Below are 25,893 nucleotides of genomic sequence, written 5' to 3'. Positions count from 1 at the left end.
AGGATGAACCGGGGCCGTAATTGAATTCTTCGTTAAATTACTTTCAACGACGGACGCGAATAAGCTTCGCGGAGGAAAGAACCCTGCCCTTAACACGTAAGCGGAAAAATTCTCCGCAACGATTGTATTTCATCGCGTCTAATTGAGGGGACTCGTTTTGGGCGAGGTCCGGGATGGCGATAACTTTACGGGGGGATTTGTAGAATTGGCACGTCCTCCTGGCACAGAAGTAATCGCGGGAAAGTTTTTAGAAGCTCCCGACTAAGCAAGAGGAGGGAACTCAGCTCGCGAATCGCGAGTTTTTACTTTCCGACGTTTGAAAATGATTACCTCCTAAGAACAGCGAAGCTCCTTTAAACGCCTGCAAAAGTAAGTAGCAAATTCAGTATTCAACGACAAAGGCGCTCCTTTGATCGCAGCAGAATGGGGAAGTGCTTGAGAAGTGGCAACAACTAATCCAGCAAGTCGTTTCATCCATAAAGAATATCGTTTCCTACGGCAGAATCCATCCTTCCTTTTTCTTTTTCTTCCAAGAGATACCTATGAATATTTCACTGGCTAATATCTTATTAACGGCGCGATAAGACGATGGTTCGTGTTCAACGGATACACGCGATCAGAATGTGTTCTCAAGCATGAACCTGGATGACCGGCCAATGTTCCACGTTACGATGCACTCCGCGGCAAGCGATTCTGCAGTGGCCATAAGGGAACTCCGTCTCAACTGTTCAACAAGAGCCATTCAGACAAAAGAGCACGATAATGGTAAGATGCCCGGTCCAAACACTCGCCTAAGTTTTAGTCTACCGTGAAAGGCTAGGGAAACGTCCACATTCTAATAAGACGCGATCGCTGCGAGCTATTTGGCGTGTGTTACGTGCGCTTACCGAATTCGCTGGGTCCCGGTTCACTGGGAATACTCGCTGGAACATTATCGTTCTGAGATTGCAGGGAGTTTTCTTGCGCACGATTTGAACCGTAATCGAGAAGAAAACTTGGAGGGATGTCAAATGCGAAAGGAAAGACGGCAATCAAATGTGGAGGATATTCGACGACGTACCATCTGCGGGGTAGAAGATGCTGGTCCAAGATTTTACAAGATCCTGCGGGACATGTGAAGATTTCCCCGAGTTGGCATGTTAACGGGCAATCATTTTTCACGCGCGGTTTATTCGCTTGTCACCGTGAATTTTCCGGCCGGGGTATAAAGTTGTGAGGTGATTGCGAACTTTGTGCAGTAAACGGCCCCATACGCGTTGAGATCTGTAGGTATCGATGCGTGTTGCAAGTACCTATCGGTATGGCGCTACAAATCCCAACGGGTGTTTAACTGTCTCGGTATCGACGCATCGATATCAGCCGGTATCGTCGCCTGTATCGATGTCCTGAGGCGTCGATACTTTGAGCATCCGACTGATACGAACATTTACAATTATTGCTTGTTTCTTTGATAATATTTATACGTCTCACGTCGAAGGTTTATTAATTGCGTACGATTGAAAAGTTTGGACATTACGTTTTATTAAATATTTAGTGTGCCAAAGAACAGAAGCCAGAGAACCGATCATACGTGCAGGTATCGATGCAGATCTCGACGCGAATAGAGCCCTTAGGCTCGTTACGCATCGACGCAATATCCACGCTGACAATTTTCACGGTTACTCCCGGCACTTTGGATCCGGCGATCGATTAATTGGAAATATCCGTTTTGTTGGAATGCAGTCGGACAGGCGTTTGTCGGCGGTTTGCCGGAGCAAGCCGTAATATGTTTTCGCGACGGATTAATCACAGCCGATACGATAAATTTCCACGAGACACCGTTCGTTCGACCGCGAGTACAATCCTAATGGAAGGGCCGGTAAAAGCCCGCGGTTATTTTCGACCGCGATCGACTAACAACCCCTCCGGATCGTTATTCCCGACCGCGATGACGGAGCAGTTTTATCGTCCGCGATAATCCCGCAAAATAACGTTCCCCAGGCAGCCCGGGGAGCGGCCTGGGCCAGCCAGTCTCCCAGGAACATCGGTGTGCTTACAATAGCAACCCGCCACCATCCTCGGGACATTACTTTCGGCGAATTCTCAATATCACATCCTTTATTTCAGTTAAACCGTCCGGAAAGAGCTTGGCACCCGGCCAGGATTGGAAATCATTCGTCGCCGTATTGAACTAACGAAACTTTATATCATACCCGTATCATCCGCGCCCTCGTTAATCCCTTCTCTGCCCCCCCCCCCGTTCCCCCTCGATTTTATAACGGAGCTGTCCATCCCGGTCAGCACCCTCCTTCTCTCCTTCCAGTCGAATCTCCACCTGGCCGAATCCACCGGCGACGATGAGAGGATTATCGAAACCGGATTAACCGATGCTACCCCAGGAATTGCTTGCCCGCTAGACGTGTAACGATAATCGTCACTCCTCCGCACACACAGCTCCCATCCCTCAACCCGCGCCCTAACCCTTTCAACCTGCGCCCGTTTCCTGTCACGTCCGACGCTATTCGCCCCCTTTCCGCATTGTCCATTTGATCAATCGAACGTCCATGCGACTGGCGGCATAACTTCTGTCTGCTGGAATCAATTTTCGCGCTCGCTCTCTCTCGATCGTGGCCGAACATCGATAACGCGTGCCGTCTGGACCTAGTTTCGCCACCCGGTATGCCTCACGGTTGTTGTTCCACAATTATTCCCGGGTATTCAAAAGGATTGTCCAAGTTCCAGAGTGGGCCGCATCAGCGGCAAATTAGAAAGCGCCGTTACACAGGGTAATTTATTTAAATCCCGTCTTTGATTCCACCGCGTACTTTTGACATCGCTTTAATCCCAGCTGGTTTAGTCGGAGTTGCTTGGCCGAATGTAGCGCCGGCGATGAGAGGATTATCGAAACAGGATTAAGCGATGCTTCCGTAGAAATCATTCCCGCCGCTTGCAGGTATATACATACCTGTTACGGCACCAGATATGCTCGACTACTCCTCAGTCGTTAAAAGCTTTTCCCGTTGCCACCGCGCGCTGCCCGACCCTTTTCAGAGCGCGTGCACGAGCGTCATGGAAATTTACAAACTCCACCGCCGGGACCACTTTAATCCCCGAAGTCGAAAATCTCTAAACTGGCCGGGACCATTGATGCCAGAAACCCGCTCTGTTGCACCGATCGCACCGATTAATATCGCTCTCGATAGTACCGTAGTACGTTTCACAAAAGGGGCATTGTTCCTGCACCACCTACGTGGCTACCTACTCTGTGTTCGGTGCTCAAGTGGAGGAGCCCATAAAGAAGTTGTTCAACGCATGCCACGCAACGCGCAGCAAGTATGTACTATGCCGATCACATGGAATTAATACCGGAGACCCAGCCGGGCGACTGAGAACTGGTGGCGAAAAGAGGTTCGCACGTCGTAGCAATATTGCAAGGGTAATTATTCAGCTAATGGAGCCTCCTCGGGAAAAAGGAGAAGCAGGAAGCCTGCCTGTAGGGAGATCGGTGTATCGTAAGTCGAGCGTGAGCCCCCGCATTTTCGCGAAAATAGCACGTTGCAGCCAAAGCACGAGAGGTAATTACAATAGCACGTTGTAACGCCGAGGTTCGAGTATTGTTATCACGATGATCCGGTCTCCCGTTCTACCTTGTAATTATTCAGCCAGCGTGCTGCACGCCGGCCTATAGTCATTGAAATTAAAGCTTTTTGCATTTTCAACGGCGCCTCGTTAATCCGTCACGATGACGGCTTTTGCGGCGCGTATTAGCAATAAATTGCGCCGAGGCGCGATTTCATCGGGAGCCAAGATTCCCCGGGGGCGAACCCACCCTTTAGAGTCCGACTCGAAACGATTCTCCTCGAATTAATCGCTTTCTACGTTTACACGGACCCTACCTGAACGACGGTCGCTTTGTGGCATTCCAGGGACCATGGAAACCTCTTTGCGTGTGTAGTTTTCGGCTTGTGTGTTTTTTTGGTAACAATCAGAAAATCACCTCGGCTCTATCACGCACCAAAAGACACCCCGTACATTTCTTCCCTTGTTACACGCCGCGCACGAGTAGTCTGAGAAACCGTAGAAGCACTAGGACCTCTGGAGTTAAACGTAATGGTAATAAATCAGACCGAAAACGACTATCGGTCGAGTTCACCGGCGACCCATTCTCGTTACGTTCGAGGGGGGCTTGTAAGCTCTCGGAGAACGAGACCTTCTTTGATAATGGCACGAGCTTTTAACGACTCAGAAGTAACTATCGAGATTTCCGTAATCGTATATTTAACTCTTCTCCTCGTTTCCAAGGAACGCGATGTACTGCTGAAACGTCGGTCTGCTTCGTGAATCTCTTTTCGCGCTATTAATACCAAGAAACCTGATGCCTAAATTACGTGGGAGAGAAATTCTGGAGAGTTTAATTTCGTAATGTGCCTCGACAACGCCTTCCATCAATCTGTCAAATTATTTCCGACCAGACGCGAGCAACCCAGATGGATGACATTTCACCTGTTACGTTTTTCTTTCATCTTAATATATTCAACGAGACGCTCGTGCACTTTCTATTACAGCATCCCTAGGAGCGGATAACCCACGTAGTATGTCGCTTGATAAACCAGTTATCCGATTTGCAGAGGAATCTTTAGCCTGTATTCCCGAAGGGTCTCCAGCACCGCGAGTTCTGTGAGGTGCGAACTAAATGCACGAAAACATTAACAACTCGAGCACGCTGCGTTATTTAGTTTGCCTTGTTCCGCGGCCACGCGCTGGTATATTAATTTATAGCAGGCAGAGATACCGACGCAATTTCCGGGGAAAGACAATTTTACACCAGTTTACGAAGTTTTCCCCACAATTATCGCTCCACTGATTACTTACTGTGGTTCAAGCGCAGCTTGCGCGGTGGGTAACATTCGTTAGAAGATGAATGCATAGACGTCGAACAGGGTTTAGAGGCAAGTATCCTTTGCATCAGTTTTCTTAGAGGATGAAGGACAACTTGACCCAGTATGCGATGGTTGCAAAATTGATTCACAGGGAAAGCACGAAATTGGTTTCGCGTTGGGAACATTGAAAGCCAAAGGTGCCCACAGAGACGTCAAATTTGAATTTACCGCAGAGTTGGACGTCAACCGGTCGATTGCTAGCGTTGATAACTCGTACGATGCAGGCAATGAAAATCCTTTCGACAAATTACATACATACAGTGACTCGCATTAATATTCGCACAGTTTTAAGGACGCAGAATAAGGTCGAGAATCGCTGATTTCGGAAATTTTCGCGATTCTCGACCTTATTCTGCGATCTTTAAACGTTTGTAGCTCGGAGCAACGTTAACCGATTTTGATGAAATTTCAGGCACGTATACAACTTACTGCAATCTAGAAACGGTTTTTTTTTTTTAATTTTCATTACAAGCTCACAAAGAAAAGTATAAAAATCGACCTTTACTATTCTTTTCGCTATTCCAAACAAATACATTTTTTTTTCAAAACAACGAAACGCGTCAATTAGCAAACTAATCCTTCTAGCTTCTCAAAAAAACTCAAGTTGTTTGGACCAATTTTAAAAAAGTTATGCGATTTTAAAAAGTGTGCGAATATTAATGCGAGCCACTGTACGTGGTGTTCGACGTCTCTGCTACACGTGGATAGTTCTATATTGACTCAGAATTTCAACTTGCACAGGCCTAGTTTCGGAAGGCAGTAATCACCTTCAAAGTACCTCACGTTTTGCACACTCGTTCTCTCCACTTCTTCGTAACGCTGATTAATTCGCATGGCAATTCCGATTGACCGAAATGAATACCGAAAAAGTTAGTGGCCAAGAGGATTGACGACGGGCAATAAAGCGAGCCGAAGCTTCGAAAGCAGGGAGAGGGTGAATTACTGGCAGGAAGTAATTCATTTGAGGAAACAGTGTTATCGTGGAAGTGAACGGTGCCGGTAGCGTTTATGGCAAATAATTTCCTGCGGTTGTCTCAAGCTCCGCGCGGTACAGCCGCACCAATTGCGATGCGTACGATAAAAGTAACGCGACGGGCGCTCGTCGAAAGGCTGTAAAAGTAAATGGCGATCGTTTCGGGCAATCGTAGATCCTGCCCCTCGACAAATTTCGCGAAGAGGAAGAGAAACGCAAGTAGTAAGGGAATTTATATAACGAAAAGCGTGTTACGTTCTCCCAGTGTCTAACAGTCTACGGAATTGTTTCATAGGGAACGAAGGGATTACTGCTTCCAGTGAATCTTTTTAACTTGGAAATTAATTTATAAAGCTGGGTAGAAATGTTATTTTCGAATACGGGGGGACCGTGCTCTGGCTTGACAGTCCGGGAATTAACTTTATTCCTGTAATGGAGCTCGGAGGTAAAATGTTTAAATACTCTTTTTTGTTCGCATTAACGGAAAGCGAGTTGGTTTTATGGAATTAAAAGCGGAACGGAGAAGCGAGGGAAGAGTCGAAGTAAATGTCTTGACTCGATTCCGTAAACTGAATTCCAGGGGGGAAGTAGAATGAGCCGCGGGGCTCGAAATCGGACGCCGAGTCACTCGGCAAAATATGTTTACGATCTTCCCGTTGCCCTTTTTCTTTCGCGTAACCTCGTGAACTTACTGTACCGCGGCTGCAAGTCGACGCGACTTCTTGAAGTTCCGATGGTAAACCGAGGCGGAGCAAGTGTTTTCCTCGAGAAACAGGAGGAAGGAAGACTTTAAAGGAGACATCGAAACGAGCCGCCGACGTTTGTTTCTCGCGCGGGCAGGGTGGATTCTAGGGCACAGGAGCAACGGGATACAAGTATTAGGGTCAGAAAGGGACGGTGGAAGGTGGGGGCTCTCGATGTGGTGGTCGTCATGAGAAAGATTCAATTTGTCGCTGCAATTTCACGGGTATCGGGTGCCAAGAATGCCGCTGAAAGCCAGGCAATTGTTTTTCGATTCCCTCTAGTTTGGTTCCTTTATTAGACCGTCGCGTCTTGTCGCGAGAGGAGCCAGTGCCCGGGCGTCCGTCGATTCACCACGAATGAACAATTTCTCGAACGCCTTCTCAGCCTTTCGCGAAGACGGCTGCGACCCTCCGGGCGAACTTGTTGTACCTCCTCGTCTACGTGTACGTGTGTTTGCAGGAAATACGAATCGCCGGTTTTTGTCTTCCAGCGGCGCTGCCTACTTTGCTGTCAACACGGAGCACGTCTTTTCCCTTCTGTTTTCCTTTATCCAGGAGTGCTGCTTTTGTCTCGCCTCTCCAGCCATACAGAGTCTCTCGCAAGATGTGCCAAGTTAACTATGCACTTGCGCTTGGTCTTGACTTTCAGTCTGCACTGGCTTGACAGACGAATCGGAAAGTAATTCTTCATTTAAACGTAACCTTCCTTTAACTCTGAATTTTATTACAAACTTCTTAGTTTTATGGTGTTCTCGTGTTGCACTTAAAATTTGAACTAGGGTATGTTTGTCCACTCCATCAAGCGTTGGCTGCTGGGTTTGATCGATGTTAAGTTCATTTTTTATGCGAGCAGTGTAGTCCGTCATTCGATTCAGCGGCTCAGCCCTACTGATTGATTTGACGGTATACACCAGGGATTTACGTGATCCCAGGCGAAGGTTCCGACGATCTGGCTTAGTGAACTAATTTCTCCGGCGCTCAATAAATCACTCCGGACTAAATCCATCTTCGCTTGAAGTTTATAACTCAAGATGTTTTCATGATAGAAATAAAGTGTAATCTCTTTCCTTTAATATACAGTTACGGCGTGTACATCTTAGATGCTGCTCCCTCCAGTTTCATAAAATCCAAGTTTCTGCAGTTTCGCCCGGTACCAAGTAATCACTTGAAATTCATCGTACCGGAGCATGTACACTTACGATACAATCAGGCTTTCTGGTTTTCAGCACACTACTTGCACGCTGTCCGAAGGATCGGCGAATCCAATTGGATCCAGAGGACCAACGATCGATCAACGTCCACGACCATTACCGGACCCTGGGTAAGCTGGTAACGGTTAAAGCCGCGGGATGGCAGGGAAGAGAAATCAAGTGATTCCTTTGAGTCCTACACAGAACCGGATATCCAGGACTTACGATTAGACTCGTTCCGAGACGAGGAAAAAGGAACGGTCGTCTAGGATTGGCCTCCGAAGGATAACGACGTCAAGGATCGGACAGTGTTTTGCGAAAGCGAGTCACGCACGGAGCCAATTATCACCGAAGCTAATGAAGCTATTGCTCGTGAAAAGAAATGGAAGAAGAGAAATAGCCGGAATCTGCTGCCCCCCGGCCTCCGATATCTCTTCCTGCTCTTCAATCGTTATCTATCAAAGTCCGTTCCCTTTTTACTCCTTCTTTCGACTTCTTCTTCTTCTTCTTCTTCTTCTACTTCGTCTTTTCCTAGCCAGTCTTTAACTATCCAGCGCTTAATTTACCGCGAGGAAAAGAAACATCCAGGGTCTGCCTCTACTTTCGAAGCTCGTTTGAATTCGTCGGTCCACCGGAGCGTACGCGATGCATACGAATTTAAAATTACACTCCCATCAGGAGCAACGTAGCTAGCAAACGGCTTTCCAACCGTATCGAAATCCTGTCAATTTTTCCTCGATTGAACGTTCCCGCGTTGATTTACAATTCCCAAGATCGCCTCGTTTACCCCCGAGGACCGGATCCCTCCAGAAATTTCCGCCTTGCAGAAGCGTATCTCGAACGAGTTGCCATCGTTCGGTCGCTCGAGATGGCTGCTGAAATTGCGTCTACGAATCGAGAACAACCTCGCCATTTACTTCCCAGCCCCTCCATCGATACCCTCGTGCTTTTCCTGATTTACAACTTTTCACCTCGTGCGAACTGCTCGATCGGACTTGAAACTTTAAAGTTGCCGGTCGAGTTCCAGACAAGTCGCGGTAAGAATGATTACAGAGTGACTTTCTTTAAGCGGATTCTACTCCCAGGAAATTGGCTAAACACGATACATCATCGGTCGCGATTTCTGTGCGCTCGGAGCGAAAGCTTTCAGTTTCAATTCGAGCAATCCACTTGCAGCGTAATTTATTGTTCGGGATTTTCGTGAGTTCCAGGAAGAATGTGGCCGCCGCGGTTGGGAAGAAGCTCCGGAAAGCCTGTCCTAACGTATACGCTCGGATATTGGCTGGAAAGTCTCTCGCTCCTCCCTTATTCGACCATACATGTACATCACGGGCGACGCAGCGAAGAAATTGCGCCTCGATTTATAGATTTGTATCTGGTGCACCGCCGCGCCGCTCGGCATATGCAAATGGGAAATTTATACGAACGGTTGCAACCACGACCGTCAGACCGATCATATAATTATCGCGACCAACGTTCTGCAAATATAATAGCCTTACCAGCGAGTCGGAATTTGCAATCGTTAAAGGGTGACTGGGTCTCGTTGTCCCAAGGGGTAGGTTGACTAATTATTAATAACTTTGCACCGATGTTTGCTCTACTGCGGAACGATTTACTGTAGAAAGAAGTCACTTCTACTATGCCATGCATTTATGTCCGACCCCGCGATCTTACGTTTTTTAACAGTTATCAGGGTTTGTCGAAAAATTGACTATGTAAGTAAATATTTTTTCTTAAAGAATTTAATTTGTCACGCTCTATATAGTTACAATAGAATAAATGTTAAGGGACTATTTTAAAGTTTGTTTATTCGACGATCTATTGACATAGTATTTTTCATTATACATAAATAATTGAAGGTTTTATCGATTTTTGAAGTCAAAATGATCGGTCGGGAGTGGTTGACTAATAACGTTAATAAGGTTTAAATTGTTATTTTTTTATTCAGAAAGCGATTTTTATTTTTGGTTTAAATTTTTCTATGTTATAAATACATTATAATTTATGTTTAAGTTGAAAAAAATTCAGTTTATTATTAAAATATGAAAGAAAAGAATTAATATTTTATAATGAAACAACTCTAGTGACATTGTGTTATTTTATTACCACTGAGATAAGTAAGTTACTAATAACATTTTCTTAACTGATTGTACCTATAGTCAACCTACCCCACACTATAAGTCAACCAACCCCGATCATGGGGCTGGTTGACCAGCACGGAAGGTGTTAGAAAAACATTGAAATATCTTAATTGTTGTCACATTGAGTCAACTTTACTAATTTGATCAGACAGCCAAATGTACTAACCGGTTTAATGATATGTCGTCCACGTAATTTATTAAAAATCAAAGACTGAAAAACTGGTCTTCCAGTCCCGGTCTCCCCTACTCGTGCGATACGGCACGATGTTCACTATTCGGGTGACTCTGCAAACCGCTGACCCTCATTTTATCGATTTTTTAAGAACACATTTAAATCCAATGAATCTTTCAAAGTACACGAATGGAGGTAAACCTAGTAAACTTTGGTAGCTTATTCCACCCATTTTCAGGATGAAAGAACGTTTTCTCTGTGTCTGTTGCGCACTTCCCTTTCTTTCTTCTTTTATTTGAAAGTTGAATAGGATCAGCGGGAATTACAGTAATCCCTCTTTATACTAACTTTGGCGTCCGTTCCGTGAAACCTGTATCACATCAGCACAGCGCACGTTAGAGAAACTAATCTGACTCGTAAAAACGGCGCATCGCCTCGTAAAATTCTTCGGTCTAGAATCTAGAACAACGACCGAATAACTGTATCGCCGTCTTCCGAGCAGAATTTCCTCAAAATTAATAGGTCGTTGCGTCAGATACCTTCTACGGTCGAACATTGTTCCCCGTTGATTGCCACCGTGATGTTTATGTCACCGGAAGATTCTATGCCTCCACCCTCGTGCTCTGGCCTTTTCGTCGCTCGATACCCCCCCGGTTACTTGTTCGCGTATAATTGCGCCGGCGGAATAATAACGCGGTTTCCTTTCATGTGGCCGTCGTCGCGTGTGCGATTAAACTGCTGATACCTGCTTCATTGCCGCGATATCTGTTCGGTTATAAACTCTGTCGCGATAACCGCCCCCTAAACTGCGATATCCGCGTAATTTCACTCGCGACACCTCTCGCGAGTCGTTCGTTCGCGTTTTAACGCGAAAGCCCCGGCCCTCCCCTCGGCTTTCCGCCTGTTAGCTCCACTCGCGTCGCAGTGTACACTTTTTTCTCTATGCCCGTAATATCGTGTCGATTCATGAGTCTGCATGTTTCGCTGGGCGAGGTTTTGCTACGATGAAGCCGCGCGCGAGCACGGATTTATCGGCACTCGGTTTGCAAGGGGCCGAAGGAACCGTGTGCATGTACAGCACAATGCTTCCTCGGAGGTACGTAGCGGTGGAAAGTGATGGACGACTTACCAACCACGGTGAGGTACAGGGGATGGCCGACGGGTGGAGTGGTGGATATTTGGCACTCATAGATACCGGAGTCCTTTTTCTGAGGATATCGTATCTTCAGCGTCCATTCCTCCGTGTGCGGTGTGTGCAGCGCCTCGAAACGCTGATCGCTCGTGTACGTGTACCTACCTACGGTCAGCAAGTGGATGTCCCGATGCCTCACCCAGGACACCTAACGACAGACAGATAAATAAAGACTAATTTTGTTTAATAATTGCCTGCTACGCGGACAAACACCGGGAACTGGATTCGTTGACTCTTATATCGTACCGGTGCGACTATCAGCTTCTATATCCAGCGTTATTAAGCACGTCGATATTAGGTCCGGCTATTTTTTAGGGCAAAGATAACGGTTGAGTATGGGTCCGAGCATAAACGTATAAAGTACGGGCGCGACCGCGTCCCTGCCCACTGTTTTCATTTTTAAGGGTTGCTCGGACTAACCTAACCCAACCCTATGCCGGCCACTGTGCACGGGAAAGGTAGGTCAGACCGCACTCTGGGGATTAATCGACCCTCTAAAACACAAAAATGATTAGACGCGGGACGATCCGCGACCCACACATCCACCGTCCGTGTGTTACGCGCTATCCGCTGACCGCAATATCGTAAACATCCTGCTCGTATCGGTAAAAAAACACGCTACGAAAACGCGCGCCGGCCTTTCCCGCCGGCAAAAAAAAGCAGCGCCCTTCTAGCCTTCGCTGGCAATATCACGGGCCGGAAAATCTTTTACAATTAAGCGCCGCTTTTAAATTTCCTTCGGAACACCTCTGCCGTTCAAGACGCTTTACGACCGGGACGATGCCGGCGTGAAAAAGTCGTATCCGAAGATAATGCACAGCCCCAAGCACGCTGCATTATGTTACGCTCGACACCTTCGCCGTTAGCTTATTACCTCTCGTACTCCGTTCTTTACAGCATTGGATCATACAACTTTTACTTCCCTTTTTCTCCCTTTCCCGCCGCCCCTCGCGCCCTTGCGCCATTACTTACCACCCTCGAACCCGTTAAGCTTATACGCCGTTCGCCTTCCGTTGATAGAATCCATTGTTTACAGAATCGTTTTATTTCCTATCAACGCTGACGGCTACATTGTTAACGATCCGTATTCGTTCGTATGACATAATGCTTTCAGGGCACCTGGTTTCGCAGGGGTTTCGGGGGTGAGAAGTCACACTTACAGTCGGGCCGGATTATTTCGCGCACGCGTTAAGCAATTTCGGGGCGTTTTCGCTAAATTTTGAAACGGACTTCTCTGCCCGGGCGACACCAGTACTGTCCAGTTAATTCTTCGTTTCTCGCCTGCAATTAGCGCGCCGCGCGACTGTTGCCCGGTTTCCAGCTTGAGAGACCGTTTTAAAGCGAATCGCAGGAACGTCGCTTTCAGCTCGAGAAACTTAATTCCCGGAATAATCGCGTCACCAACTGTACACACGAGCCTCGCGTGACATCTGAGCAATGCTCTCTGATGGATGCCCCGTTTCGCGAGATTTATTACCTGCTATAGGAGCGCGAGCCTGCTCTCCAAGTACGAAAAATGAAATGGGTACTCAGGATTCTGTACCTAGCGTTGTAATAATAACTAGTTAGCAACTACAACAGCATCGATTTCAAGATGATTTCCTTTCATACGGCGGCTAAGCAAATTGGCAAAGTTCCATGGAAAAGCGTGCAAAGCGGCATGTAGGTGTGTACCTAAGGCAAGTTCGGCCAATACGCCAACTTCTCGAGGCCGTTAATTAGAACGGAATCTAATCGATGATCCAGGGGCCGTCATAACAGTTATAACCCACGCGCTGTCCCGTAACGATCGTCTCGCTGCTTGAACGGCAATTTCAATCGTTTTTATCGGGCGTAATTTAACAGATTACACTCCACCGTTCGATCGGCCGCCAAGCAATCATTGCTATTCGCGTTGCGATTCTGGACAATCCAGGCCACCGTCCATTCATTACGTTCGATTCATTTGTATCTCGCGTAATGGCCGATGCAGAAACGATATCGATATCAGTTCTCCTTGCTTTCGAAGTGCAATTCGATCTTTATCTATCAATTCACACGACCGATTAAATAAATAGCTGCGTGAAATCAGCTACTTAACTATTATTTCGCTGACTGTTTGACAGGGAATAAGGCTACTAGGGTAACTGCGGGAGAGATGCCGCACTGGGAGAGACGCCGCACCTTTGGTATTTCAGGGTTATCGGTAATAAAATACAACACTGTCGATTTTATTTGCTTTAGGCTGTTCGTTTAGGTTAGATTAATAAGCGAGAACGTGTTTCCATTATTACGTTTAAAGATTTTGCTATTTTTTTAGGTAAGCCTACCGCACTTTGCCTCAATAGGTATACGTCGAGTTTAGTTTTGCTATCGTAGTAGTTGAAAATTCATAGTTTTTCGTGATATAACTTTTGTAATACGTTAAATTAACTCTGTGGAATATTTATCGGCCAGAATAGGCCATATTCGACATAGCACTTGAGAATACGAAAATGCGGCGTCTCTTCCGGGCGTATTAATATACAATTACGCTATATGGTATCCAAAAGGATGTCTGGGTTAGGTGTTAAATACTGATTCAATACAATTAAAATTTGGTTTTACTTTACAACGTCCTCCTTTTTCAAACGATTTCAGACTAGATTGTCCTCCTTTTTCATTTTTTGTTCCGGTAACCCTAACTAGAATGAATCGAGGCACTCCCGCCCTCTGGAACCACTGATCGCGAGAGCCAGAGCCTTCTTCCCCTCGGATTAACTTCCGAATTCCCCGGTAAAGTATTTGTGTTCCCTCGCGAAACGTCGCGCATAGAAGCCGTCGATTCTGTAGACGGCAAAGGAAACCAATTCTTAAAGCAAACACAATTCGAGATGCGACGGAAGGTGGGAGCACTGCCAGGTAAACTTTTCTTCGCGGAACGTCGCTTTTCGGCCCTCCTAGCCGCTTTCACCCGCCGCCTCTAGACTTTGTGTAATTTCGCCCCACCTCCGCAGCGTCGCGGAAATCTCAATTTTACTCGCGGCATCGCGACATTATACCCGCGAAACGTACGATATCAACGAAACGTATTAGCCAGTACACACGTAGTTGAACGAGCCACCCGCCTGCGCGCATGCTTTGCATAGAGACGAGTTTTCGGATTAAAAATGTAACACACTGCCTGCTGTCTAAACTGCTGGATCCTCAGACAGCAGCTGCTTCTTTTTCTACTTAATCTTGGCAAGCATTCGTGAGGAATAAATTAAGAAATAAAATTCCCACGTTTCTCTTGAATACCACCAAGTGACTTTCATAGTTATTCAACGCACCGCTCGAATCTCAGAGCATGCCTGATAATTGCATAACTAGAACAATCGCCGATTGCTTTTCAACGCGATTAACCCGTAGGGAACCTTGTCGCCCTTCCACAACTTGCAACAAACGGAAGTGTAAACAGGGGGGCTGTCGAAACGTTTCGTTACCATTGCCACGTCAGTAACTTGCGAATTAATCTACGTCGCGAACACTTCTATTGACGTCCTACCTGCTGCATAGTTGCTGCTGCATTTACGTCCTCCAATTCAGCAGGTTTCGATTGTTATTCTTTGAATTGCTCGCGTGCTACCGACACAAATCAGTTGGCTCGATATGCTCGATGTTTGACATCCGCTCTATTGAACGATTCGGTAATACGTGACGCTTTAGGGACCGATTTCTGCCCCTGAAAGTTACGCGCACTTGGACCGTAGTACACGGAGGCGTACTCCTCCGTGGCGTGTTTTACGCGGATCCCCAGTTTCTTTGAATGGCAAGCGTATTGTGCAGATCCCTGCCTGCTAAAGGCAACTATTTGCCGCGAATTTCTCAAAGTTGTAAGCAGCCGATTACAATGATACTCACCGTTCTGTTTCCAAGGTTTTTCACTTTGCAGACGAGCTGAATGGTTTTCCCCACAAGGCCCGTCACGTTCGATGGAACCGTTGTGTCAAAGTAAGGGCCTTTCTCCGGCGTTTGCCATTCTTGCAAAGCACCCGCCTCGAACAGTCGAGTGCTGTGCACGGCTTCCTCTGGAAACAAGAAGCGAACAATCTGTTTGCATCCGCTGGCAAGAGATTCTTTTATGCGGGAATCCGTTTTAAATACGGCGGTGAATTAGCAACGCGATGCGAGCTTTTGTTGCATGCTTCTTATAGAACATTGGCCGGGGAAAGGTCATTAAAATAGAAGGGCCTTTTAATCTATCGCGTTGCTAAAAGCACCGCTCCGTTCTTTTATTCCGTAAGAAAATCTCATTTCCTTTCTCTTTCTCCCCATTTTATCGCACTCTGCAATTATGCGCAACGCGGTAACTAGTACTGCGTAATCTTTGAGCTTGCAAAGAATAATATTCTCACGGTTCACCTTGTACTTTCGGATGCTGTGCTCGAATAAAGCCGGGTCCAGACCTGAATGCGTATACGCTGAGCAGGTTGAGCGCGCACGAATGACGCATGCGGAGGGTCGAAAGTGCCACTGTGTCTTTCTTCGCCAACTTCTGTGCTTAGCTTAGCCCACTCCGCAGTCGTAAAGATGCTGTGATTAGCTAAATAAACTTACAGCTCAACCCTCGGAGTCATCCTGTTTACCAATACAGGGTGATTCTTCAGCGACGCCTGTCAAAGAGGCGCCACCTGGTACCCCGTGGCGAGGACAACCCCCTGCAGTGCTTCACCGAATTTATGGGTTTCGACCCTCGAAACGGTTGGAATACCATTAAAAAGTCAGAAATGTCCAAGAGTCCCGAATTTTTCACCAGATCTTTGCGAGAACGACGTTAATTGATTCCTTATGGTTCGCCAATGAAACTGACACCAAGAACGACGGAATTCGGACCATAATGAGAAATTTCATGAAAAATTGATTTATATCATTTCAAGTTGAATTCGTTGAAAATAGTCTCGTGTGACTTTTTAACACAACAGCGAGTCGCTGGCTGTATGAATTAAGAACAATGCAGGGTGTAGTGGAGAAAAGAAAGACAAATTATTTAGTAAAATAGAGCTTTAAAGTCTATCGTATGGTAATTGCATTATATTGTTAAAAATGTAATTTTTAGATTTCTGATTAACTGTTTATGACAATATTAGCAATGGATTAAATCCATTCACCTTCAATAATTTAGGTCATTAAAATTAATTTCTGTAGGCGGGTTTCGTAAAAATCGCCGAAAGCAGCTAACTTTGAAGATTTGCATTTTTTAAACAATTTCGAATCTGTAAAAATGAGGACTTAACCGTCCCTAATTTCAAATGGGCTACCATATATGTCAATATCATGAAAATCCAAGACATCGAGGATTTTAGAAAAGTATCACATCTGCTTCTATCTTCCACGCTGAACGCAATGCACTCCAAACTCCCTTTGATGTGCGGAAGAAAACATTCACTGCATTCGCGAGTCGGGTCGCATGCGCCGAGTCACCACGAATGACACGTCCACACTAGCGTATGCGTTCACGCTCACCCTTTCTGACGTAGAAGCATGCGGTCCTGGCTACCGTTTCACCCGTCCACATCAGAATATTCGTGCACGCTCAGCCTGCTCAGCGTATACTCATTCAGGTCTGGACCCGGCTTAACGTTGCCAGCAGGCAGCTTTGTTCCACGAAGATATTCATCGGGGTAGAATCGACGACCCTGTTTATTAAAACAAATGCCTAAATAGATTACAGTATCTACATCGGGACACCTTCGCATCGAACTCGACGCTCATTTCGTCAGCCCCTGATTTGGTTGGTGCGTACGAACGCTCCGAAGCGGCAGGAGGGCAAACAGGATGGACGGAAAAAAAGTCAATTACAAGTGTAATCGCGTATTCGTTTGCTCGGGGCACGGGATCCGCGCAATTTATTCGAGCAATTTCGAATCGGACAACGGAGGCGGGGGTCCAGCGATCACTTCAGAACGCATGAATATCCGAATGGTTCTCGCGGAGCGGAGTGGCTCGAAAGTACAGGGTGGAACGGCTGGTGCATAACTATCCTGTTGCCGGTAGTCCTGCACTGCGGCAAATACAATCTCGTTCGCACGAGTGGCCGTAGCGCGTACGTTTACACTGCTGCAACAACCTGCTCCCCACCCTGCGTGACCCCCTACGTGCCCCACGTATGTACCCCAGGCCTTTCGCATTCATTCTACCTCGACAAGGGCCGCGCAAGATACTCGAAGCACTTACGGTGAAAAGGAGCCGTGTTCGGCCGTGCGCGAGCGATATTTTCCATAGCCGTTGAAAACAGAGCCCGCGCCATGCGGACAAGTAGAGTCATGTCAAGAACTGCCGCCTATTGATCTCCCCCTGGCGATCACCCTTTGAAACGTTCAACCTTCCTCGCGAGAGCACGCGATAAAGAAAGAATTCCCGTTACGTGTTGCTGCAAAAAATTTACTCTACCCAAAGCCAGGTCATACGTGCTCCAATGCAACATGTTCGCCGGGAACGTCACACAGCGGAACCAGATCATCCGTTAATGAAGTCGGATACTCGCGAAATACTGAAATTATTCGAGACAGCGGCACGCAAACAGTCGTTAAAACACAGAACTGCGAGACAGATTTTTAAATACACCTTTCCCACTGTTTACCTCCCCGCCAGGGTTCAATTCGCTCCAGCTAGGGTAGATGCACCATTTGTGGCCACTTTAAGGCGAGGTTCCGGTCTAGTGCCCCCCAAAATAGGTGATCTTTAGGAATTAATTCAAGGAAAACTACTATATATAATTTAATGAGACTTTTTGCACTGTATTAAGGATGTCGTAAGTTATAGAAATATATTTTTTGTTTTATAATTAATCATTACAGACGGCACTGGGGAGTCGTTAAAGTCAAGGCGTCAAAAAGTTGATCCAAATCTGTGGGACCTGCATCTCCAAAAGTTATTATCCGATTCGAATGAAACTTGTTTTATTTTGAAGTATATACTTCTTGCTAGGGGGGAAACCAGAAAAAAATGCAAAAATGATATTGTTTTAGAAAACAAACACACTTGAAGTTTGAAATCACATTTTCCCTATATTTTTCGTCCTTTCAACGCCTTGGAAAAATATAAATTTTCAATTTTTTGTTTTTTTCTGGTTTCCCTCATAGCCAGAAGTATATTCTTCCAAGTAAAAAAAAGGTTTCATTCGAATCGGATAATAACTTTTGGAGATACAGGTCCCACCGTTTTGAGAACACTGTTTCGAGAAAAACGCGTTTAAAGCTTTACGTGAGTGCCGAGTGGCCGGGTGTTACCCATGCATTTGCCGCTACTCAAATGCCTATAAATTCGGGAATTTTACGAATTTCAACAAATCCTTTAAACACGCATTCCTAAAAGGTGAACATTCGAAAAACGAAATAAAAAAAAAATCGACTTTTAGACCGGAACCTCCCCCTAAGGTATTGTACCAGTTTTAGCCACTTCTTAAAAAATATAATATTTTTCCGTGTAAGCAATAAATGTAACCTTATATCTCTGGCGGTATACTAAACAAAATAATTATGATGTGAAATTCTCCACATAATAATGATCTGCAAGCAGTTTAAAAGTAAGATAATTATACACATGGCCAAAAACAGTGCAATGGCCACAAACGGTACATCTACCCCAGGTTGTTGCACGAAACCGCTCGGTCGGAACTAACGCGAAATATTTCCAAGCTCCGTGCTCGCGACAGCTTCGGAGATTAGCCGCTTTTCAAACGCCTATAAAGTATCCCTCGCTTCTGACCACGCTGTCGCGATGCACGTCGCCATTCAGGGGAGGAAATATCACTCTCCAGAGAAATTAATGAATCACGAGCTAGCAGAAATCAGCACCGGCCGAAACGCGTTGCAAACCGTACGACGCGCCACATCGTTCACGATTTCTAACCGTTTTGGAAAATTTGTTGAACGATACGAAGCTAGGGGTTCTATTAGTTTCATAATTTCCTCGTATAATAAACCCCTAAGGAAAACCGCGTTACGTATGGGCCGCCCGAATAATTAACGCGCTTAGGCACCGCGATACGTTTCATCCGGGCTCAAAGCGGCAGTTTCGTGAATCAGCATTTGTAGTCGCTAGAGAAATTCCCCCGCCCATAAAGATAGCAAAAGTGAAACGCGTTAATGATAACGCTTTAATCGCCGGGGGGATAGGCGTCTCGTTTCATACGCTACGCGCGTCCCCGTCCCATCAAAGTGTTAATTAACTGTCAGTCCTCCCGAACGCGTCAACTTCCTTTCACGGCATTCATCTTTTCATCGCGTTTCAACATATCCCCCGGTAGGTATTCACTTAATCTACTGTCCTTCAGACGTCAGCGACGATCATTCTTCCAGGGAACGGTAGTGAAGCCCAGAGCTTCCTATGCAAAGAGTCCTTCGATGCCACGCTACGACTTTGTCTACGCAAACTACTCTGCAACTTCTCAAGTTTATCACTTCTCGCAACAAGCGCAGCATCTTCCCGTAAACGCTTAATATGCGTTCGTATGCATCGCGTTTTTCTACACGGGCAAAAAAAGAAAAAAAAGGATGTTTGACTCCCACCTGCGAACGCTTCCACGAAGATAGTCGAAAAGTTACGGACGGATCTGAGGAACGCTCGGAATTTTCCCGCGAGAAAGCATTTCACTGTTTCTACCCGCTCGACTCGTACAGCAGCACGGGAACAAGCGTATTAGGGCAAATTGTCTCTACGAGATACTTGAAATATGTATTTCGGTGGCACTAAGGCGACTGAATATTTCATGAAGAAAAAAAAAAGAAACGAGCGGCGAATGTGACAGCTCGGCGGAGTTAATAGACACCGATGTAAAATATTACGCCGCGTTTGTCTTATCGCGGTTAATCGCGGAATCGGATGAAAAAGTAAATTACCAGGCAGCAGGATTATTCGAGGCAGGCGTATTTATTTTCGAAATTACATCGGGACGTCAGAACCCTCCGCTGATCTCGTCGGTACACATTTATCAGGCTGAAAGGGCTAGGGGGCGAATAAGAGGAAGATATAATGTAGGATCCTCAAAGACATTTACCGTGATAAGCTTGCCAAGGCCTACAGTGGATCGAACAAAGACTCGCAAATTAACCCCTTCAGTTTCCCGGCCGATTCCGCGCTTTTACGACCGCTTGAATTATTTGCGCTGCTTCCGCCCCTTTGAGCTACCGACCAAGTGTCTTAAGTGTTTTCGGCTGTGTTCGCTTATCCCGCGAGCAACTGCTGTCCGCGCGAGCGCAAGGATCCGTGGATCTTCTCTGCCGTACTATCGTTGGAACGCGATGAAAGAGAACCGAGGATTTTCCTTTCGCAGGGAAAAATGTCTGGCTACTTTCGTCCCTACTAAGGGCTCGAAAGAACCCTCTTGATCGCCTTGATCTAGGTTGGCATGTCTCTGCGACGCACAGCTTGACCCATGCGCCGAGAGTATGCTTGGAATGTCGACTATCGGAATTGCCATTAAACGAGCTCCTGATTATTCGAGTAGCAGTCGAATTGTGCCGAATGATCGATCACCCCTATCTCTCGTCCGAATTGACCAATCCAGTTGACCTCCTTCCTTTGTTCCTTAACCGAGCCTGTCGTATCGATAAAGCTGCACAAGTCTGCCACGTACTCTTCGCAACGTCACGCTCGTGTGCGTCGAGCACCGCTCCTTTGTATTTTCGTGAAAAAATGAAAAGTGGCAAGTATTTCGGTGTAATTCGAGGGACTTAACTAGAAATGCCCGGCGTTAAAATTCCCGGGTAACCGAGGGTACGTCGTTCCCTCTGAATTAAGTAGAATGGAATAGCCGGCGAGCATCGTTATTAATGACATATCTCATTTAACAGTTTCAACCGCAAGTAATCCTACGTAAATGAGATGGCCCATAGAAGTTTGAAGGTTTGGTAAGACGGTGCATGGCACTTGGAGGTGTTACCAGGGTGGTCTCTAGAAGTACGTAAGTTGGAAGTGTTAGCGACGGTGGTCCCCAGGACTTGTAACGGCTGCTCGCCTAGCCCGGGGAATTTATAAGGCGGAGAGAACTGCCGGTTTAAATTTTTAAACGGCCAACTTCTTTAGAAGAGAAACTTATGTTTGTTGCAACGTTTATAGACACGGAACGAGTATCTTTCCTAAACCTTATCGAAGATTGCCCACCAGCGATGTAGATTGTAATAGACGGGTAGTAAGACCGCGAAGCGCAATGGATTTAGAACGAACTTAAACCTAGGCGGAGATTCGTCTAGAACCGAATTGCAATTGGATTGGAACTGGACCGGTACTCTAATAAACTAGATACTTAATTGGAAACTAGAGTTGGAATTAAACCGACAGGAAGGATCTCGATCGCCCCCTGCCAAGAGTAACAAAGTAGAAAAATATTATGGCATTGTGTATTATTCTGTATAAATAATTAATGCGAATTTAATTATTTAGGCTCTAGTATCAGATATTAAAATATAAATTGCAAGCGAATTTTAAATCTTGTAAAAGAGGGTTCAAAAATGTACTTATGTACTTTTACATATTTCGCCCCCTCCAAGAGAGGCTCCTGAATCCGCCACTGATGGTTTCACGGATTCAAGCGGAGTATCGAGATACATTTTCACCGTTTCATTTATCAAAGAACAGAGCGCAAGGATCTCGTTGATATGACAATCCGATCAACAAATACAATCTCGAGAGCTTACGCGGCAAATTTCGGGCAAGAAATCCGTGCCGCGTCGCAGTGTACCGTATCGGTGGCCTGCAGGGGCGGAACAAGTGGAAGACGGAACAACAGGCGCGTGATAAATTATTAGCGCGATGGCGGTGCGAAAATCCTTCGCCGTAATAAAAGCGAAATGGTCCACGGAGGGGAAAGAACCGGAAGGGTCCAGTCGGAGCAAACGCGTTTCCCGGCGCAGCCTCCGCGTCGTGAAAAATCGTAGGAGGGAAGCGAGAGCTAAGTGTAATCGAGGGAATAATACCCGGCTGGCCGTTCAAACGACTAGAACTCGCCGGCCGAAGGACGAGCGATGGAAAAAGGAAGTGTCGAATGATGAAAAGTCGAGGCTTTCAGCTGGAACAACCTCGCAAGCAAGATAAACTCCTCGCACTCCCGCCTTCCCGTCGTCAGATCTTCGATGCACGAGCAATTTGACGAAGACACGATATTATTCGCGTTTCATGCTCGCAGGGGCCAACCAGCGCGTTTGGGGATCTCGATACTTTGGATGCAGTTTACGAGGGTCGGTCCTTCCGAAACGACTGACCTAGAAACGAGAGGATGGGCCCCCTTATCGTATGTCCAAGGCTGGACCAACCCGTGATCTACGATCGCGGAAGAAGTCTCGACAGAGCTGCGCGTAAAAATAACCGGGGTATATCGCGTTTTATAGTCGGCGACTTGAAAGTTTCAAGCGAGAGGACGGGAAGCTGCTCGGCCGAGACCCATAAAATTCTAAATCGACTGTCCTTATCGAAAGCTCGACTTATTAAATTCTTCAACAGGTTTTCCGGTATTCCAGTTAATCCATATTGACGGCTACGGAGTCGATTGAAATCAACTGAATTTCAAAGCGATAGCTGCACAGATCTATCTCACTCACCAGTGAATAGAGCCTCGATTTCGACGATAGATATTTTCATGTCCTACGATAAAAGCGTGCCGACGTGTTCCCACAAACCGTTCTTGGCGATATGCAATTTTTAGCAGCTCATCCCTAAGCACTCCCCTCCACGACTGCGGGCACAGAGAACGGAGGCGACGAACATTCGATAATGCATGTATAATCGAGATAACTCGAGCAGATATTGCGAGGAAATTGACAATGTTCGAGTTAGGAGACGAGACGATAGTCGGTGGACGAAATTGGATCGCGAGAGTGTTCGCTTAGCTTGCCGCGCAACTTTTTCATCGTAAAGCTGCACCGTGTATCGCCGTTGTAACCAGGAAATATGGGAAAATGCGCGGCTGGGAAGATGTCTCGGCTTTTAGCGCGTGAACAATATCGCGCGGCGCGACGTTGTAACCGTCCAACCATCCGCTTCGTCCCGAACTTTTATCATTTTTCCTTATTTCGTAAAACTTTCCAGCGCGGAACCGTCTCGCTGGGCGCCAGAAGCCTGTTGCCTCGTTTATTATCATCGCGACGATACCTACGCTTGATGCTGTCGCCTATCAGCGATTCCGCTTGTCGTTCGCGCACACAATTTTCGTTCTCGAAGCAACAGCGACGCGAAGTGTCTAACATCAGACTTCGCTCTTTCCATTGGATGCTTATAAAAATACTGTCGCCCACTGCGCTGCCTTTGTACAAGTCTGAAACGCAGCTGCGAAACATCTAGAATTCAATCCACCCTTCCTTTCAGAAACCCAACGAAAAGCTTTCATTAAACCGCACTCGCCCGCTCCGGCAACCGGCAGTTCCTCAGTTTAATAATGAATTTCAAGGTATGCCGAGTACCAGCTTGCCACCTTAGCTACGACATGACTAATGACTCGTGCGATACCAGGCGTGCATTGATATGTCGCGGGGAGTTAAGAAACTTTAATGAAATTTCATTCGCTGTAGGACAGCGGCGGCCCTCTGAATTATTTCCGTCCTCATTAATCTGTCGCTGTCGTGTGTGGCTGCGAGTAAAACCTCGTGCCAACTAGATGAGTAGACCCCAATTTCGGACCAATTAATGAATGGTACTTCGAGAGGGATAGAATATTCAAATCCAAACAAGTCTCGGAACTAAAGCTAGTTGTGCGCGTTGCATTTTGAGGTTTTGAAAATTTTTGGTATATTTACGTGTCAAACCAACGGATAAAGGCGAGTGGAAATCGAGATGGTTTTAAAAAGGGAAGCATTTAAATAAATACTTGCGTAAACTGGTAGCCACAGAGATAGGAGAGACCGGGGCTAGTACAGACGAATTATCTCGACACCGTGTACATGTAGCTCCATTTGAGCGAGATATGTGAAGATTGTTGTTCAATTCTTTCCTACGATCCAGCGTACGTGTGTATACATTGACGTTAACAATCGTTTTTTAACTGTTTTCGTTTATATAGAGAAAATGTAAATAATTTTGATACATCCAAATTGATCGTCCAAATAACATTTTTTCATTCATTTTTATATATATTTTCGCAAGCTTTCGCTTACTACATATTAAAGAGGAAGGACCAAAGTATATTTTGGCATATTTGTAATTCAGGAATTAAATAAGATAAAAAATGAAAATATTTGAAAACATAATATCGTATCAACTAGCTCCGCAGTGGGGTAAATTGATACATTTTGCCTTCGTCCAAATAGCATTTTTTCATTCATTTTGTATGTACTTTCTCAACTATTCATTTACAGTATATTAAAGAGGAAGGACCAAAGTATAGGTATTTTAGCATATTTAATAATAATAATAATAATAAATCGTCTTTATTCCACACAAGATACAGAAGCAATAACAATTAGTATAGCACATAATTAACGGAATGGGCGAGGCTCAGGAATAGGAAAAAGAAAAGAACAAGAATGAGCGGGAGTAGAGTATAAAAATAAGACATTATAGGGACTCACTGGTAGATCACGTCCGTCCGGTTAGTCCTAGGTTGTGTGTAGATGACTGAGAATAAATAATTTGTTGGCATTTTTGAAAGAGCGAAGAGTGGGAAGTGAACAGATAGCATCGGGAAGACTATTATATAAATGAGATGCAACATAGGAAAATGAACCGGAGAATTTAGCGAAATGGGAAATACGAGTGGAAAGACGGTGGTCACTTCTCATATGGCTAGAGTCGGAGGAATGGAATTCGGCGTTGCAAGCGATTAGGTCGCGGAGGTAGAGAGGATATTTGTTATCTAATAATTAATTCAAGCAAAAGTGGAAAACATTGAAAACTGAAAAACGTATCAACTAGCCCCGGTCTCCCCTACGTGACGTGTAATTAGAAAACTAGTAGAATCGAAAGTGTCTCGCACGAGTGATCCGCGAATGTTCTCATAACGCGCCAGATGCTTGGAGATCCTCGATATGAAAGTGTCATCGGCAGTCCCAGGAGCCGTAAGTGGCATTTCTCCTTGGATGCACTTTTTGTGCATCGGTGCCACGAAAAGGTCTAGAGAGGAACGCACTCGCCGCATGTGTCGGCTTCGATCGTCAACGTCATCCGTCGCACCACGTAGGCGTCTATTTCCGGGGAATTTCAGTCGTATTTCCGCCTGCAGGATTTTCCAGGCTCCGCCGTCGATTGCGTTCATCTGAACTTTCGTATTCCGAATCACACTTCCGACGTCTGTCGTTCATCCTTTCGGTTCGCCTTTTTTTTCCAAGTTGCCCGCTCTTGACGGACCAATTCATTCCTGGCCACTCGATTTTCCGAGACGTCTCGCGAGAACCCATTAATACATACCTCTGCCCGCTATCAGAGCGCGCTAAGCATTCGCTAGCCTTCGGCGTTATTTTTTGTAAACGTGCCGCAAAAAAAATATGGGGAAACGTGGAGACAGTCGTATGCAGATCCGTGGCGGCTTCAAAGGCAACGGTGGAAATTCAGTTGTATCTTCAGTCGCACGATCTCCCAAGCGTATCTCGGTCACACGTTGATTTCACTTCTTCCGTGCGACTCCGAGTTCATCGTT

The 25,893-nt window shown here is 46.0% G+C and overlaps 1 protein-coding gene across 5 annotated transcripts in view; it reads right to left on the bottom strand.

Annotated features, from left to right (window-relative positions):
* LOC143366694 (zwei Ig domain protein zig-8) overlaps nucleotides 1-25,893 on the bottom strand; it is a 63,729-nt gene that overhangs the window by 8,894 nt on the left and 28,942 nt on the right. For 4 of the 5 annotated variants that reach the window (XM_076807965.1, XM_076807963.1, XM_076807959.1 and 1 more), the window contains 2 exons: nucleotides 15,192-15,358; nucleotides 11,271-11,478 (listed from right to left, as the gene is read on the bottom strand). In XM_076807965.1, the coding sequence (XP_076664080.1) occupies nucleotides 11,271-11,478; nucleotides 15,192-15,358 (375 nt within the window). Of the gene's footprint in view, nucleotides 1-11,267; nucleotides 11,479-15,191; nucleotides 15,359-25,893 lie in introns of all 5 variants that reach the window. The other variant, XM_076807964.1, reaches the window with a different exon arrangement.

The sequence above is a fragment of the Andrena cerasifolii genome, chromosome 3 (genome assembly GCF_050908995.1).
Source record: "Andrena cerasifolii isolate SP2316 chromosome 3, iyAndCera1_principal, whole genome shotgun sequence".
In the NCBI taxonomy this organism is placed as follows: Eukaryota; Metazoa; Arthropoda; class Insecta; order Hymenoptera; family Andrenidae; genus Andrena; species Andrena cerasifolii.
This window is presented reverse-complemented; position numbering and strand designations above follow the sequence as displayed.